The following is an 18,910-nucleotide window of genomic DNA, read 5'->3' on the forward strand; positions in this document are numbered from 1 at the left end:
AAGAATGTTGTAAGAGATGGACAGCTGAAGCTTAATCAGGGAGACCAAGTCTACCTGAGAGTGTGGAAAACACAGAATATTAGGATAGGCACTGAGGATCATGGGTAGAGTTTCAATTACAAAGACAAAAGAGGAGGAATGGCTAAAGAGAGAAGAATGATCAAAAGAAAAACATGGGAACAGAAAAAGTAAGAGATGTAAAGAGAAAAACCATAAACATTAATATTAAGAACACTGAAGACAGTACTCATGAATCAATCCTTTCTCAGAAATTACTGAGTTACAATTAAGACCTCAGATGCCTTCACCTGAAGTGTGATTTTATCAACAGTTTGCACCTTCCACTAGCAGCCTTGTAAGTAAACAGCAGAGGTATCCCCAGTTAGAAACTAGCAAGGTAAATAAAACAGTTTCTGTGGTTACCTCACTTTCCCTCAAGTGAGTATGATACCCCAAACACACATACTTCAAGCACATTTGAACTCTAAAAAGTTTATACTTGCTCTTCCTCCAATTTGTTCTGAGCCTCTTACATAAAGAAGAAAGCAAGTGATCTGTTCCTAATTTTTAACATATAAAGGGGCAACATTGTACCAATATATTCTATTCGCAGTCTCTGAGATTTAGACAAAAGAAAAGAATACCGATCTACCTTCCAGTATGCCAATCATGTAATACAACAAAGGAAGGTCCTCAATTCTTCATAGGTCGACATATTACCAATCCAAATATGATTTTGCAGTTAGGACTATCACATATTTTGTAAAATAAATATATCTCCTGAAATCATAAATTTAGCTTGGCAAAAATCTAACAGAGACAAATTATAAGGCTAAATGCTGAAATACTTATTAATCTACATTTTACTATGTTAAATTTATAAGTTATCATTTCTGTTTTCCTCTAAAATTAAGACGCCTGAATTGCTACTATAGCTTTCACTACATTCTACAGCATCCATATTTAGGCATTTTTGCATTCTCCTTTATCTTTCACAACAAAGATAAAAGGTTTCAGACAGCCTACATCAGGTTTATTCATATGTTCACAAGATCAAAGGGAGAAGATATAAGGTTTTGGCCACAGAGAAATTAAAAAAAACAAAAACAAAAACCTTAAATTCTGTTATAAAAACTTCTAAGGAAAATTTTCTCATTTCCCTTTATCCAGTTCCTATTTTTGGTTAGTAACATGGTTTTAGTGAACAAAGGTATTCAAATTACTAACTTCCTCAAGAAGGATGAACTATGTTGTTATAGCACAGGCACAGAAAAAGATTTCTTTTTGAAAGGAGAAAACATAGTATTGTGAGAAGCAAGATTTGAAGCATAAATATCTCTAGTGCCATAGTAAATTCTTTCCTGACCTCCTTCACACAGAGCAGACCAGATAAATAGAAGTGATGGTTTCCTGATATTTTAAATTCTAAGAAAGCACAGATAAGCCTTAAAAAAAAGTCCATTTTAATCATCCACTGTATTCACAGTGTGAGTGATTCACAACAGACTATTGATATCAAATTGGTATGAGTGTATTTTCTGTTTTGGTCATAATTAATTTTAATATTAACACAAACTGTAACAAGGAAAGTTCTGAAAGGAGGTGGCACAGGATAGGGATACAGCAATAGAAAGCCAACATGAATTATTGTAAGCTAAATCTTTGTCTTTCAAATTATTCTTATGATTGTATGGAGAACAGTGATTTAGTCAGTGTATTAGAATATTCCTATCATGATACTATAGGCTCAACATAAGGAAGTTTCGATAATGTCAGGAGTACATACCCATCATCCTGTAAGTCAGTTGCAGTCCTGCACTAGAAATTTTTTTTCCCAAATAAGGTTTTATATATTTTAATATTTCACCAAGGTATTCTAAGGACTTTGTGACCATGGCAGATTTATCAGAAAGTGTCTGCAGATTCCCGTAAGTAATACCAATAGCCTATAAAATAAGGAAAAACATGATTTAGATTTTCAAGTTTCATACAGTATAGACTTTGAAAAATAAAGAAAATTTCTCTTTCTACACATACAAACACACACACACCCTTACATTTAAGTTTACATCTTTAAGTTTCCAATAAATGTTCACAGGAATTAAAAAAATTGAAGATTTTCAATTAAAAAGAATGAAGTCTCACCTTTTATAATTAAAATAAAGGTTAAAAGAAGAATTAAAAAAAATCAATGGAACTGATATAAAAGAAGTTTATAGCCAAATTACATCAAGACTTCCAAACATCCTGGCACACAACTGGCATTCCCCAAATTCCTACAAGTAAAATCTACAAGCAACATTACCAAATTCTTACATGTATGACTTCTCTAAAGTTCAGTTATATGATATGGATTGATTTTTCCCCGCAAAATTTTATGAGCCATTAGATGCTAACTTAACTTTCTCAGAGGAAAAATGATGAGGCACAAAGGACAGAGAGAGCAAAATGGTGAGGTGGTAGAGAGAAATGTGAGGTGAGGCAGTGAGAGAAGAGTGAAGTGTGAAAAGGAAGAGAAATAAATGAAAGAATAAGTTGAGGAAAGGTGAGAATAAGAGGTGACAAGTCACGAAAAGAATCAAGAGAAGACTGGCTACAGATAGGTTAGAAGGTTTGAGAAGAGTAGCAGTTTTCAAACCATTATTGGCGACTTAGAGTGGATTTCAATGACCTAAATCGGACACAATGGCACCAATACAGTTACATGATTTTTCTCCTGCAGCTCTCAGCAGATAAGACAAAGGAGAGAAAGCAAATGGTTGCACTAATCCAAGGTTGAGGGTTTGTAGGTGTAACCAAAAGACCAAAGATGGAAGACTGAAAGGATGATAAGAGTATACCTGCAGTAAGGCCACCAAGGGGTCTAATTAAGACGGATGGGGAAGAAGTGAGACCTTGAGAGGATGTTGCACTTGGAGAAAAGGAAGTGGAAGGTCACTTGGAGGTCTGGAGGCACAGGTGGTGATCATCAAAGAGTTCTCAGATAATCCAATGATGCCATAGCTCAAGGTTTAGTCATGGGAGTGGGCAGATGAAGTAGAGCAGAAGTGAAGATCACTAAAGACTTGTGGAGTTTTGAAATGAGGGATTAGGATAAGTTATTCAATGTGATATTACAGTTAGTCAAGTTGATAACAAGATGTAGAATGTAGGAAAAGAAGGAATCTAGTGAACTGGAGTGACTGACAGATGAAAACAAAAGATATACTTGATGAACCTTTTCTTTTTATTTAGCTTTCTGCCCTTGGTTCTCTACATTTCTTTTCCTAGACCAGAAGTTCTCAAACTTCTCAGTTCCCTTTCATATGCTTAAAAGTTGGGATCTTAAGGTGCGTACTATTATTTGAGCTATATCTATTGATATTTACCATATAAAAAAAGAGAAAATTTAAATTATGTACTAGTTCACTTAAAAATAAGAAGCATTATGGGGCATCTGGGTGGCTCAGTTGGTTAAGTGTCCAGCTCTTGCTTTTAACTCAGGTCATGATCTCACACTTCGTTGAGTTCGAGCCCTGCACTGGGCTCTGTGCTGACAGCACAGAGCCTGCTTGGGATTCTCTCTTTTCCTCTCTGTCCCTCTCCTGTTCATGCACGCTCTCTTTCCCTCTGTCTCTCTCAAAATAAATAAACTCAAAAAAGTAAAAATAATAAGCATTATACATTAACACAGTAAAATGTTTTTATGGAAAAGAACTTTATTTTTCAAAACAAAAAAAAATTAGTGAAAAGTGACAATTTTTACATTTCTGCAAAACTCTTTAAGTTCTGGCTTAACAGAAGACAGCTAGATTCTCATATTTGTCCCTACACACAATTTGTTGTAATATGCTGCAGATGAAAACAATTCAATCTCACAAATACATGTAACTGGAAGAGAAATTATTTTAATAGACATTTCAGGTAACTATGGGAATCCCTCTTTGATATTACACCAAAACTTGACAAGTGATATTTCTTAAAGGTTAATTGTATTATGGAACTCAAAACCGTGTCAACAAATATTCTGTACTCTTCTGCATTAAAAGCCACTGCTCTATTTAGCTTTCTTAATGAATGTTTAATACTCATGCATGCTTTTAAAAAACCTGTACTGGTCATTTGGAAAATTCTAGTTCCCTGAGTTAGCTTGCCAATGTTGACACATTTCACTTATCCACTAAAAAAAATCCTATTTGTTAATATCACCACCAATGTCATCAGAAAAGTCTTTAATTATCATGAAGCTCTCACGCTCATAATGGCAAATGCTTAAGTTTTCCAAAATTCTAATTTTCTTAAAAGCTCAAATTGTGTTATTAGCAACAAACACCGTCAGTTGTTTTCTTTGAAGTGATACTCATTTCACACATTTCTGAGCAAATGTCTGCCAAATACCCAAGTCTGAACAACCATACTTTGTTAGTTGTTCTTTCAAGATCAAAGCAGTCAGGTCAGCTTGTAACTCAAATTATTACATAAAGTGTTGTTTTTGGACAACCACCTCACTTTATATGAAGCAGGTGTACTTTTAAGTGCACTTTCCATTGTCATTCATAGGACATTACAGGACATGTACTCAAAGGTCAACATTTAATACATTTAATAATTTACTGTTTCATTAAGAATATTCTTAAGTGAGACTGGGTTCTTTTTTTTTTTCCTCTTGTGATTGTGTGGCAGTGAAAATTATGACCACCAATATAACATTGGGCCATGGTGTTGATTTGTGCTAAAGTTTCTGCACCGTTTGTGCAAATGTCAATACACTTTTGAGCTTTAAAATTCCTGAAAAGGTATCAGCAACCCTCAGATGCCTATGAAACACAATTTTGAGAACCACTGATCTAGATCTCAGTATTTCTCTGTGTTTAGCCTTAACCTCCCAGGACTATAAGACATATGTATTTCTCAGACTATCTCAGGGATTTCTTTGACTCTATTTACTTGTGATACTATCATTTCTATGTAAGAAAGAGTTAACATGGTAGGCCATAGACTGCTATCTTTAAAAAGGTGTACTTTTAAGTACGGCCCTTGGTTGGTGATTGGGAACTTAGGTTTTTCCCACCATTTCCCAGTAAGTATGGCTCACTCAACCTAAACTGTCTGTGCAAACAATATAGTTTACACTGAATATCTGCCTCTCTTCTGGGAGTCTGGAATTTTCTAAGTGCTAGGCAAAGGGGGCCTATGTGAAAACCCTCGGGCAGACAGCAGACAGCATTTCAGATGTGTTGTCACAATTCCTAGTTGGAAGAATTAAGCATGTCCAGTGCAACATCTGGGAGAGGACCCTTGGAAACTGTGCCTGGTGTCTCCAGACTTCACCCCATGCTGACTGAGCTTTGAATTCTTTCATTGTAATAAATCACAGCTGTGAGTACAACTATATGCTGAGCTCTGAGTCCTCCCAGAGAATCACATAGTACCCGGGAATGATCTTGGTGACACCTTACACCAATCTCAAACTAAACCAGTTTAAAACTGAACTCCTCACCTACTTCTCCCTCACCCTAAGTCATGTGCTCCTATTTCTCCTTAAGGTATCATCATTCTTTTAGTTAAACACAGTATTTCTTTCACATCCCTTCAAAATTTCATAATTCAATTTTTACTTCCTTCTAAATCAGCTAGTTTCTGGCCAACACCTTCACTCTAATCTACTGTTAACTAATTTTCTTAAAAAGTCATTTGATCAAATTAGACCTACTTAAAAATGTATAAAGCCTTCATACTGTTCACAGGAGAAAATCCAAACTTCTTAGACCAAGATGCTCTGAATTATTAACCTACTGAATGATCTATAAACTGACACTTCGCATACACTGTCTTACTATTTTAACCTTTGTGTTTATCCTGTATTCTCAGACAAGTAAAAAGTTAAGATCAAGGACTACTTCTTTTGTTTTTTCAAACCCCTAACTAAGAAATCCTGGAATAATACTATCTAGCATTTAGCAAACAATTATTATTTACTGAGTGATGAAAGAACAATTAATTGGACGGGATGAAATTAGAAGACTCTTTGGAAACTATTAGTGAACTACATGACCTCTACCTCCCTTTCTGATCCCGTATGGTTCCTAGGATAGGTGTTTAAGTACAAGTGAAGATCTGATCAACAACTAAATAAAAGGCTCAAAAGAAATGGCCATTTCATATCTGCATGAACTATTACTAAATATTTTTAGGATTTATATGGTATCACTAATTGTCATACAATTGTACTTTAACTTAATAGAAACCACAGTGGAAGAATTCACATTTGTGGCAATAGCTTATAGCTGTATTTATTTTCATTGCAGTTAATGCCAACTGCTCTGTGGGAAAATAAACCAACTTTTATTGTGAATAGCTTACAAAACCACTAATCCAAACACATGAACAACTTCAGCAAGGATGCAAAGCAAAGACTATCACATAATATAAATTCCTGCAAAATTAATAAATAAAAGTCAAATGCTGAAAGGGACTATTTATTATGGAGACAAAGCTAAAACAAATGATTGGATTTTAAGGCCCCAACTATAATGATATGAAGCACTTAGTGTTTATGCTAACTACAATAAAATTTTACTGTAAAATTTACTATTTGCTACAGGGTGGTAAACATTAAGTTAGAACTATTATGGGCCCTGTATAAGGAAATCTAGTTCCCAAGAATCTGGAGAATATTGCTACCTAGGAACTTCAGCAATAAGATATTCCTACAATTGACACAAGCCTTAGTGTGAGGCTTTTATGTAGCATTCCTTAGTCATTACTTTTCATTAAATGTACTTCTTTTGGTGTCCTTAATATAATTGTCCTCAACAAATATATTCTGTAATTGTACTAAATCATTGATTCACATTTTTATTCCTCCTTAATTTTATAAGAGCAGGCAACTAATAATATGATTCATTTAAAATAATTCATTTTATAGACAAATTTCATAAACACTTCAAGTTTTTGTGAAAAATAATTATAATTCATCTGGACAATTATACTAATAAATGAAAAATACCTCAAAAAATAGAATAAGTGCTTTTGTAGGGTCTTCTGGACTGGATAAATATTCAACTTGAGCCTTTGAAAAAATATTCTTTACTTCTGAGAGTTTAAATAGCAACCTTGTCAGTTCAGCCAACTGTCCCAAGTACTCTTTTTCTGTTAAGATAAAAATAATATAATAATATTCATAGGTTTATTATATAAATTTATGTTACATAGATGAGAGTAAGGAATGCAGCAATCATATATAACATTCTTTTTAAAATAAAATTCAAATTTCCACATAATTAAAAACTTTCAATTAAGTCTCTAAGGAAAAGTTTTATTTAAAACCAAAAAAACATATACTTGTGAATACACAAGCCCCGAAAGTTTTTCATGTCAAGCCGATTGATGTAATAAGATATCACAATAAATTTGGGGCATTTTTTTTCAGTCCAAACTTTGTGTGATTTACAAATGGCCATAAAGAATAGCTTTCAGAAAAGGAATGTCCTGTGGGCAACCAGAATTGAATGGATATTTAAAAAAATAATAAAGTATAAGTATCAGTCTGTGAATAATAATAGTAAAGCAGAGGAGAGGTAAAATATCTAATATAAAATAGGAGAGAAGTATTCACAATTAGATACTTTTCTTTTTAGGGTGTTAACAGTGTGATATCTGGTTATTTGCTTTACAGTTCCACCTTTTTTTTTGTGATTAGTTTCTTCAAGGTAAAAAGATAGCTTGTCACCTGAGAGCAAGTTTTTGTTCCTGGCTTCCAAGGAAACAAGTTCTTTTATCTTTATAGGAGAGAAATTTGTCATATATAACAGGGAAATATCAGGAAAAAGAAACAGGCTGCAAAAGGAAATGTACACACACACACACACACACACACACACACACACACACACACATAAAACATGTATATATACACAAACATTTTATATAACAAATATATTTTTCATCTTTTTCTATTAATTTGTGTAACAAAACAGGACATTTTAAATATTAGTTAGCTATCTAGAAAGTAAAATGCCTGAAATACTTACCAACTGCCTGTTCAGGATTTATATCAATGAACAAATCATCAGGCACATAGAAGTTTTTTATATACATTTGCAAAATGCAACGAATCCATGATCTTACAGTTAAGGCTTGGAAAGATACACAGCCTGAATGAGAAAGTGCTTCACATAACATGCTGTAAAAACAAGTTGATGGATGTTAAAACCAAAACCAAAACCAAAACCTTACAATATATTCCGAGTATAGAGATTAAGAAATAAAGGACAAATTCTAACATATCCCACTTCTTGGCTTGTTTTATAGACACATACATTAATTCAGATACACATTGCTGAAAATAAACACTAGAGATACACAAAAAAGCGTATTTTATATAACAATTTTTGCTTTCATCTATAGCAGTTCTAATTTTTAATATTTATTTATTTTTGAGAGAAAGAGAGCATGCGAGTGCAAGCATGAGTGGGGGCAGGGCAGAGAGCTGAAGTCGGACACTCAACCAACTGAGCCACGCAGGCGCCCCTGACGGTTCTAATTTTTAATTTCCTTCTTCCACTGATGGCAAATGTGTAGGTTTATGCCAAAGGCAAGAGGTAAGGAGAATAAGGTTAAAATGGGAAAACCTAGAAAGGGGCTTATAAGTAGCTAGGTGACATAATAAAGGAAGTGGCAAGTAGAAAAAAAACAGTGGCCCTTAGAGTAAATAAAAAGAAGTGGTCATGACCATTTATGTAAGAAAAGAGTTAATGACAAAGATTTCTGTGTGAGTCTTCTAACCAATTCCATACCCATCCCTTTCTTTCCTGCTATACCACTCCATAGGCGGTCATTATTGAAGAATTACAAAGTAACATCTGACAGAAAAAAAATAAAACCAAAAATCTTTCTGTGAAGCCAAAAGCCTGGCTGAATCTGATATTTAACCATTTTATAACTGGGGGGTAGAAAGGATGAGGGTGGTCTTAACCTAACTATGAAGTGCTAGGTAAAGTCAGAAATTTGAAAAATACATGTAAGTCATAACTCTAAAAATATTACTTTGAAAAACCTGAACAGAAGACGTCCCAAGGAGTACACAGTGCCGAAGAACTGTTTGTCATTTATGACCTATACAACTTTCCAAAGTTCTTTAACACCTTTGCATTTCAGTTTCTTCAACTGTTACTAATACATCAAATACTATTTTTTAAACTAAACTTATTGCAGACAGTTTCAGCAGAAGTATTTAATAAATACTGTTTGTTATTATAGAATTAGCAAGCTAGAAGAGACTAAAAGTAATCCAATGGAAGTTGAGCTCCCTTACTTCATGACTGAAAGCCAATTGAGAAGATGGCTTACTGACTGCTTAGTGGACTCCCTTATGCGAATACCTCACTGACCGCATCCCTCTTCATCTGGACAGGAACTACAGTGGTCTCCCAGGTTTGTGCATTTATTTTCCCTCATCTTACTATTCTTTTTCAAATCTTCCCGATTACACTATTTCTATTGTAACTTCATTTACTATATGTTTTTCCTACTGGAGTTCCTTAGATCTGTTATACAATGCAACAGGAGATACAGATAAGGAAACCAGGGTTCAGGGTGATGAAGTGTCGTGTTCCTAATTGTACAAGAGTTGAGTCTAAAAATCTAGCTGTGAAAGGAAAAGCTATCATTGCACCTAAAAATACAACAATATACTTGTATTTTACAGAACCAGCAATATTAATTACATAATTTCTTTCACAAAGGTGAATATAGAAAGGTAATTTCAGGATGAAATAAAGGTAGTCCTACAAAAACAGTTTTAAAAAAAAGCTTTTAAGCAGCAAGTTTTTTGTTTATTTTTATTTATTTATTTATTTTTAAGGCAGGCTACTGCCACTGTCAAATGCTGATACATCCAAAAGCAAAAACCACCAAAGTGTCAGTATATGTACGAAGATCAGTTTTTATTTGTGAAAATTCTTATTTTCCTAGTATACTGATCTATCATGAGTTTCTATACATGTGCATACCTGAAATCAAGTCACTTACCTATTTTGTAGGCAATGACTTAAATATCTTGCTACAACCTGGGGCCAGATGATATCATCCCAACCAAAAAGCTGTATTATTGATATAACTGGCTGAGGCTGAAGATCTGATGGAGCTGTGCTGGGCATGTCCAATGCTAGCAAAGTAAAATCTAGATTTTAAATGAGAAAAATTTATGGTGAGGAATTTTTTTAACTTAAAAAAAATTAAAAAATTTTTTTGACAGAGACAGAGCACATGTGTACTCTTGAGTGTGGGGCGGGGAGTGTAGAGAGAGAGGGAGAGAGGGAGAGGGAGAGAGGGAGAGAGGGACAGGGAGAGAGGGAGAGGGGGAGAGGGGGAGGGGGAGAGGGGGAGAGGGGGAGAGGGGGAGAGGGGGAGAGGGGGAGAAGGGGAGGGGGAGGGGGAGGGGGAGGGGGGAGGGGGGATGGGGAGGGGGGAGGGGGAGGGGGAGGGGGAGGGGGGATGGGGAGGGGGGAGGGGGAGGGGGAGGGGGGAGGGGGAGGGGAGGAGGAGGGGGAGGGGGAGGGGGAGGGGAGGAGAGGGAGGGGGGGGGAGGAGGGGGAGGGGGGAGGGGGGAGGGGGGGAGGGGGAGGGGGAGGGGGAGGGGGGAGGGGGAGGGGGGAGGGGGAGGGAGAGGGAGAGGGAGAGGGAGAGGGAGAGGGAGAGGGAGAGGGAGAGGGAGAGGGAGGAGAGGACCTTAAGCAAGTTCCATGCTGAGCATGGATATGGGGCTCGATCCCATGACCCTGGGATCATGAACTGAGCCAAAATCAAGAGTGGAATGCTCAACCAACTGAGCCACCTGGGCACCCTTATGGTAAGGAATTTTTAAAAACTATTTCCCCTCCCCAAATTATATCAATAGTGATAAAAAGAATTCACTCAATAATAAAATGTCACATGTAGAAATGCAGAACAAAAAGCAAAAACTGAACTATATTCATGTTGCCAAAGAAATTTCCGTAGTGATTATATAATCTCCAAGAATGGGTCTAGAATAATCTATTTCAGCATTATCATCGTGGAATCTATAATGGCTTCCTCAAATTCCAAATTCTACATCTGATGTTTGTACCCCCTCATTGAAAAATCCCATTTATTTTTATTTTTAAAAAGTTGTTAAATGTTTTTTTAATTTTTGAGAGTGTGTGCACGCGCGCGTGAGCGAACATGAGTGGGGGAGGGGCAGAGAAGGAGACACAGAATCCAAAGCAGACTTCAGGCTCTGAGCTGTCAGCACAGAGCCCAATGCAGGGCTTGAACTCACAGACTGTGAGATCATGACCCGAGCTGAAGTCTGACGCTTAACCGACTGAGCCATCCAGGCGCCCCTCAAAAACCCCATTAAAAAAAATATTTCTAGCATCTATTTCTCTCCAATCAAGCTAATGTACTTGCCACCTGCCACAGAGAAGACTTTGGTCTCAGGCGATGGATAGTCTTCCATTAAATGGTAATTTCCTAATAATAATCAGTGACACTCCACTTTCTTCAGAACCTACTAAGCCTAGGAACTAGAATTCCCTAGTTAGCCACATTAAACAAATATACTTTATTTTGTGATTTCCTGGGAATTCCCCAACTTAATTTGTATTATATTAGTTAATGTTTGTCAATAGACTGCTTATGAAGCACTGGCTCCTCCGTACCTCCCTCAAGCGGTGGCTGTGTATTCTCCCACTTCTCTCCTACACTTGACCTACAGATAGTGGAGTCTGCACCTTGGTCCTGAGGCTGCTTCTAGACCATTCTCCCCTTCCTCCTCTTGAAAACCTCCAGCTTTGACTCTCATGTCATCAGACACCAGTCACTAATTCTCCTTGTTGCATTCGCCTAGTGTTTCCTTGTTCATCTCCCCTCATTCCTTTAAGACTATATAGCTCACTAACCACATCCTCTCTAGCAGTGCTCCTGTCATAATCCTGGATGGCTTTTCTTCCGATATCCTGGCCTATCAGTTTCTTGAACTCCCCTCCTCAGCGAATCTATCTTCCACTCTATTTCAGCCATTTACTCCCATGCTGATACTGTGAGACTTTGGCATTAGCAATAAGTACATTCTCTCCCGCTTTCTGGCACCTCCACCCAATTGGAGGGGTTTTCCAACTCTCTTGTCTCTAGGTCTCCAACTCCCAACAACTATCTGATTCCACCAAGACCTACAATTCATTGATCCGACAACTTTTTCCCCGTCCCTCACTGCCTTCATGCCTTCTTTCCTTTTTTAAGCAGCTTTATTGCACGGTCCACTGTTACACTAGTTTTGCGTACTGTCCACTCCCTTGCTTCTTACTTGATTCATTGTGTTTCTCTGGAAAAAGCAAATGTTTAATTCCAACTCTTGGTCTTCTCTTGCTATGTACCTGCTCCAGTATAAATGGCTGGCAAGGAATCCTACTGACTGATCTCACTTTAAATTTAGGACTATAAACTAAGTTAGACCTTAGAGCTGGCCAGCATTCCTGATACATTACTCCAGTCCATTCAGACTTTTACTCTCCTGGAGGGCTACTGCATACCTTCTTCCCTCTCTCTGTCGTTAGCCAGCACCTCCTCCCCATCCCCACCTTCAGCTAATGGCCTTACTTACTACTTCACAAAGAAATGAGAAACATCAGCCGAGAACTACCACAAGCTAGTGGCACATCTACCTAGCTGCCTCTTCTTGGACCCCCCCTTTTTTAAGTTTGTTTGTTTATTTATTTATAGAATGCACATACACTGGGCACATTAGCAGAAACATCAGGTGTAGAATTTGGAATCTGAAGAAGCCATTATAGATTCCACAATGATAATGATGAAATAGATTATTCTAGACCCATTCTTGGAGACCTTTATGATCGCTGCACAGAATCCCAAGCAGGCTCCACACTGTCAGCGTGTGGAACGTGACATGGGGCTCGAACTCACGAACTGTGAGGTCATGACCTGAGCCAAAATCAAGAGTCGGTCACTTAATCATCTGAGCCACCCAGGTGCCTCTGGGCCCATTTACTCTGCCTTCTCTTCTGCTCCTACAGATCATCTGAGGCCAAGTCTTTTATAGGATCCCATTTCTCTTAGACATTAAACCACAAGTGACTACCATGCATCATTAAGTTTTCCTTTACTCCAAACATTCGTCAGGATTATAAATATGCTGAAATTTCTCCCATGTTATTAAAAAAAAAAAATCTCTGACTCACACCTCCCTCTAGCTAACATCTCCATTTTTCTACTTCTCTTAAACAGTGATACTCAAAAAGATATATCCACATTTGCAGTCTGTAATTCATCTTCTCACATTTTCTCTTAAATCACCTTTAATCAGGACTTTGTTTCTAGCACTATACCAAAACTCCTTTTCAGGGTGACCACTGACCTTCCCTCTTGCTAAATCCAGGGCCCAATCTCAGGCTTCATCTTTTTTGATCCATTAATAGCATTTGAGCAGTTGACTCCCTCTTCCTTGAAATCCTGTCATTTGATTTCCAGGGCAACACACTTGGCTTTCCTGTTGCTTCACTGGCATTCCTTTGCAGTCTCCTCTCTTGGTTCCTTTTTATCCCACAAATCTGAACATGGGAGTATCCTGGAGCCCAGTCCTCATGCTTCTCTCTTCACCAAACTTACTCTATCGATGATCTCATCCAGTTCACAGCTTTAATGACTATACACAGTTCCCAAATTTAACCTCTTCTCTGAACCCAACACTTATTATCCAAGTGCCTGCTTTTCTTAGAGTTTCATGGGTATCTAAAAAAAAAGTCCAATATCAAAATCCTAGTCTTCCCTCATAAAATCTGCTTCTGTCACAATTTTCCTCACCTCCATAAATGAGGAATTCTCTCTTTATTCTGCTTACCATATTATACCCACCTAGAAATTCTGTCAGGTCTACTTTCAAAGTACTCTGTGTACCTTCAGACTGGAAATCCAACCGCTTCTCACCACCTGTACTGCTACCATGTTAGCTCAAGCTGCTCATTTCTGAATTGTCAACGGTTCGCTAACTGGCCTCCCTATAGTTGGCTCTCAGTCTAGTAGCCAGAAGGATGCTCCTCACTCCTTTGCTCAACACTTTTTCAAAAGCTTCTAATCTCAGAGTAAAAGCTAAGAGTCTTTCCAACTGCATACAAGGCAGAACACAAGCTAGCTCTTCACTACCTTTTGGTTATATATCTGGACTCTCCCTTCCTTTCTTATGCCACACAAGCTTTTATGGCTTCTCTGTGGTTCCTCAAGCACACCAGACATGCTCTTGCTTCTGTTCCTGTGCAGAGCATTGGTCTCTGACTTCCTTCAGGTCTTTGCTTAAATGGTACTTACTCAAGCCTCCCTGACAACTCTATTTAAAATTACAATCTGCCTCTGGCATTCCCTATCCTCTCTGATACATTTTTATTTTTCTCCAAAAACAATTATCACCTTTTATTACATATCTTGCTTACTTACTAATTGTTCTTTCCCCTGCACTAGACTAGAAGTTCAATGAGAACAGGTAACTTACACGTGAGAAAAGGAATTGCAGTCCTTTTTCCACTGGTAATTCCACAATGGCATTACCATAAAATAAATGTGGGTGTTCGATTACTGTTGTTTTTAATGCAGGAAACTTTTTTCTCCTAACCTATCAAGTCTTTACTTCAAAACAAACCCCTATAAGTGTGTGTGTGTGTGTGTGTGTACACTTTTACTTATTTTTAGCAACTAGGACAGCGCTCATTAAACTTGTGTGGTATCATTTCTGTTCACTGACTGTGAGTTGGGATGATGAATGCAAGAAAGAGAAGTCATATTGGCTTCTAATGACTGCTTTGGTTAAACTGATTACATATCAATATTTATTTTCATAGACATTCTGGTAGCTGGAAAACTGTGTCCTGTCACAGTTCTTCAATCTGTCATTGTAATGTTTTAATTATGGAAATGCTAGTAGAATTCAAGATCTTTCACAATTTATATCATTCAGTCTTTTATGTAGTGCTTTTAGCTCAGCTTTCTGTCATTCACACCAGGGTAAAATCATGGTTTAGGTGTTAGGTCTTAAAAAACATCACATCGAAATGCATTACATACCTTTACACAAATTGCAGTTAAAGGCATGTAGTTGCTATACTGATCGCCATCTATTCTAGTACTTCTTAACATATTTTGCGTGAAATATTCCTTTGAGAAAGATAATGATCTCTTCTTAGAAAATGGCAGATATGCTCAGATACTCAAATTCTTGTCTACAACGTCATGTGATTCAGATTCCCTTAAAGCCTAAGCACATGACCTTAGGCCAAGAGTCAAATTAATTAAAAATTACAACCTAAAATAGAATCTAGAAGTCAGAACAGTAACAGTCTATACATTTGAGGTTATTCTTATCTCTGCTTGGTGAAGTAGAATTCATAGTACATTCTTTTACTCTTCACAGAAGTAACTTTATGTTACATCTAGATATCTCCATACACAATTTGAAAATAACGTCCTTGAACTAGAAGAAATCAAATGCTACTTTTCTTTCCAGATATTGCACGCATAAGAAAAGTTTATGCACATTCGATATTTTTAAGATCGAAAATTATATTTTATTTTTAACGAACAATCACTTAATTTTTACCTTTACTAAGAAGAAAACAAACAAGCCAAAGGATCTTAATTTAAAAATACAAAACTCTTTTTATCTTTCTGGTTGTCAAAGTATTTATTAGACTGTAATAAAAGAGTTTGTTACCAAGCAAATAGAAGAAAAAACTGACAGAGTCTGCAAAATGAGAAGCTAATTAGCAAATTAACAACGCTGACCTGCAGCTGCGTCCGCAAGTTCTGAGAGAGGCACTATCTGTGACATTCTCTGACTCTTCAAAAATGAAAAGAAATGTCTCCATAGTGCACTGGCAACTGCAGCAAGGTGGCGCTCTTTAGCCGATAATGAAGACTGCGCAGTTAGGTCCACATTCTCCTTTTGAAGTTCCTGACGCAATTGTTGATGCATACTCCTAAAAAGAAATAAAAATATAGCTAACGCCCAACAAATCTTTACAAAAATCTTCTTTGAATACATTTTTGGCTTTTAACGTTTATATCATATGAAAACTGAAGGACCGTTTTATATAATTAAATCCTTTATGCCAAGACATTATGCATTTCTGGTTATTTGATGGATGAATGATGGCATATTAAGCACCATAAAGTTAATGTTAATTACTAATGTCAACCATTAATTATATGCTTTTTAATATGTCAGATCCAAATGAGAAACAGGCAGCTTCAGAATGAATGTCTGCATTTTGCAACTTGCTATGACAAGTGATTTTACTTACAGTGTAGACATGAAAGCAATTTTTTAAACCATTTTCTTCCAAGAGCTTTAGGACATGGATGTACCAAGAGGAAAGAAAGTACATCTAGCTTGCCTGTGTGTGGCATTTGTAATTAAAATATTTTCCTACACAAAACTGTGCCGGGTATAATCTTGGTACTTTGGTCCCAAAAGATCCATAATCATTTTCACAAAGCAGACAATAATAAATAAAAAGTTCTTGCTCTCTATAACTTAGTAAAACATGAATACAATGCTGCCTAGTCATTTATTCACCTATATGTTTAATTTAACTGAAAATTTAGACATTTCTTGCAAACCAAAACTACAGTGAGATATCACCTCACTCCTGTCAGAAAAGGTAAAATTAACAACACAAGAAACAACAGGTGTTGGTGAGGATGTGGTGAGAAAGGAACCCTCCTGCATTGTTGGTGGGAGTGCAAACTCTGGAAAACTGTATGGAGTTTCCTCAAAGAGTTAAAAATAGAACTACCTTAGGATTCTGCAGTTGCACAATTGGTTATTTACCCAAAGAATACAAGAACACTAATTCAAAGGGATACATGCACCCCTATGTCTGTAACAGCATTATTTACAATAGTCAAGATATGGAAGATGAATGGATAAAGAAGATACAGTGTGTGTATATACATGCACAATGGAATAGTTTATTCAGCCATACAAAATAATGAAATCCTGCCATTTGCAATGACATGGATGGAGCTAGAGTATAACGCTAAGCAAAATAAGTCAGAGTAAGACAAACACCATATGCTTTCACTTAACCGTGGAATTTAAGAAACAAAACAAGGGGAAAAATGAGAGAGAAATAAATAAAAAAACAGACTCTAAATTATAGAGAACTGAGGGAGGGAGGGAGGTGGGTTGAACAGGTGATGGGGATTAAGGAGTGCACTTGTTATGAGCACAGGGTGATGTATGGAAGTGCTGAATTACTATATTGTACACCTGAAACTAATTTAACACTGTATTTTAACTAATTAAAAATAAAAACAACAAGAAAAGAAAATATAGACATTTCTAGACCTTAACAGAAATATAAGAGGGGAAGGAAACACTAAGAGATTTTTGTAGTGATCTGAAATATAAGGCATTTTTGCAATATTCCCAACTATTAATAATTTGATTACCTAACACTAAATGTACAACCATAATATTATTCCTGTTTCTATTACTGACACATCAATTGACAGTAGATACAAATGCATGGATATCATCCTGAGATAGATATGCTTTCTTCAATGAAAGACAAACCAGTTAAAACATAACCAATAGAGCTAAAGCAGAAGACTTCTTCTGATAGTGTTCCATTAAGAAAAATAACTCGTACTTTAAAAAAATATTACATTATTTCTCACATTCCTGATTTTAAGTTTTTTTTTTTTTTTTTAAGGGGCGCCTGGGTGGCTCAGTCGGTTGCATGTCCAACTTCGGCTCAGGTCACAATCTCACAGTTCATGGGTTCAAGCCCTGCTAATAGCCCTGGGTTATTAGTCCAGAGCCTGGAGCCTGCTTCGGATTCTGTGTCTCCCTCTCTCTCTGCCCCTCCCCCACTCATGCTCTGTCTCTCTCTGCCTCTCAAAAATAAAGAAATGTAATAAAAAAAATTTTTTTTAAGTGTTTTTTAAAAAAAAATATTTTTGACAGAGAGAGAGAGAGAGAGAGAGAGAGAGAGAGAGAGAGAGACAGAGCGTGAGCAGGGGAGAGAAAGAGAGAGAGGGAGACACAGAATCCAAAGCAGGTTCCACGCTCTGAGCTGTCAGCACAGAGCCTGATGTAGGGCTTGAAACCCATAAGCTATGAGATCATGATCGGAGCTGAAACTGGCTGCTCAACCAACTAAGCCACCCAGGCGCCCTGCCTGATGTTTTTTTAAAATGTTTTATTTATTTATTTTGAGAGAGAGAGAGCGAGCAAGTAGGGAAGGGGCAGAGAGAGAGGGAGAGAGAATCCCAAACAGGCTCTGCACTAATAGCCTAGAGCCTGAAGTGGGGCTCAGGAACTGTGAGATCATGACCTAAGCTGAAATCAAGAGTCAGATGCTTAACCAATTGAGCCACCCAGGTGCCCCTAAATTAGTTTATATAGGGGAAGTAGACACTTAAAATAAATACACAAAATACAGAACTCAGCACACGTACCTAAAACATTTCCACTGAAAGATCAAACTGGACCCAAGACCACATTTTAGGACTTTTCGCATAAAGTACACCTAAGTAAGTAAAATATTATCAATTATACAACATTAGGACACTGCGCCCCTTGCCACTGAATTCTTGGATAATCATGAGACACTACTTAATACTACCTGAAGTATCGATAAAAAAGTACAAAATGCCTGGGGAAAGAAGATCATAGCAAGCAATTCTCATAAAAGCTAACCAATATCTGCTATATCCTCTCTGGTAAAAACATGCCTGAGATGCTTTCAACTTGAACTAGTGGCTAGAGAACCATTTCAAATCCTTTAGCTTTGAGTAAGTTGAATATCAACTACTAAAATCCATTTGGCACCTAACTTAACTGCCTACATCAACATGTAGCAAATTTCATGACCACATGTCAACACACTAGAGTCCA

At 36.9% G+C, this 18,910-nt stretch overlaps 1 protein-coding gene across 12 annotated transcripts in view; it reads right to left on the reverse strand.

Moving 5' to 3' along the window:
* MMS22L (MMS22 like, DNA repair protein) overlaps nt 1-18,910 on the reverse strand; it is a 158,116-nt gene that overhangs the window by 23,531 nt on the left and 115,675 nt on the right. For all 12 annotated transcript variants that reach the window (XM_042986842.1, XM_042986841.1, XM_042986843.1 and 9 more), the window contains 5 exons: nt 15,790-15,983; nt 10,012-10,162; nt 8,013-8,164; nt 6,989-7,131; nt 1,787-1,946 (listed from right to left, as the gene is read on the reverse strand). In XM_042986842.1, the coding sequence (XP_042842776.1) occupies nt 1,787-1,946; nt 6,989-7,131; nt 8,013-8,164; nt 10,012-10,162; nt 15,790-15,983 (800 nt within the window). The remainder of the gene's footprint in view (nt 1-1,786; nt 1,947-6,988; nt 7,132-8,012; nt 8,165-10,011; nt 10,163-15,789; nt 15,984-18,910) is intronic.

Source organism: Panthera tigris, chromosome B2, assembly GCF_018350195.1.
Source record: "Panthera tigris isolate Pti1 chromosome B2, P.tigris_Pti1_mat1.1, whole genome shotgun sequence".
Lineage (NCBI taxonomy): Eukaryota > Metazoa > Chordata > Mammalia > Carnivora > Felidae > Panthera > Panthera tigris.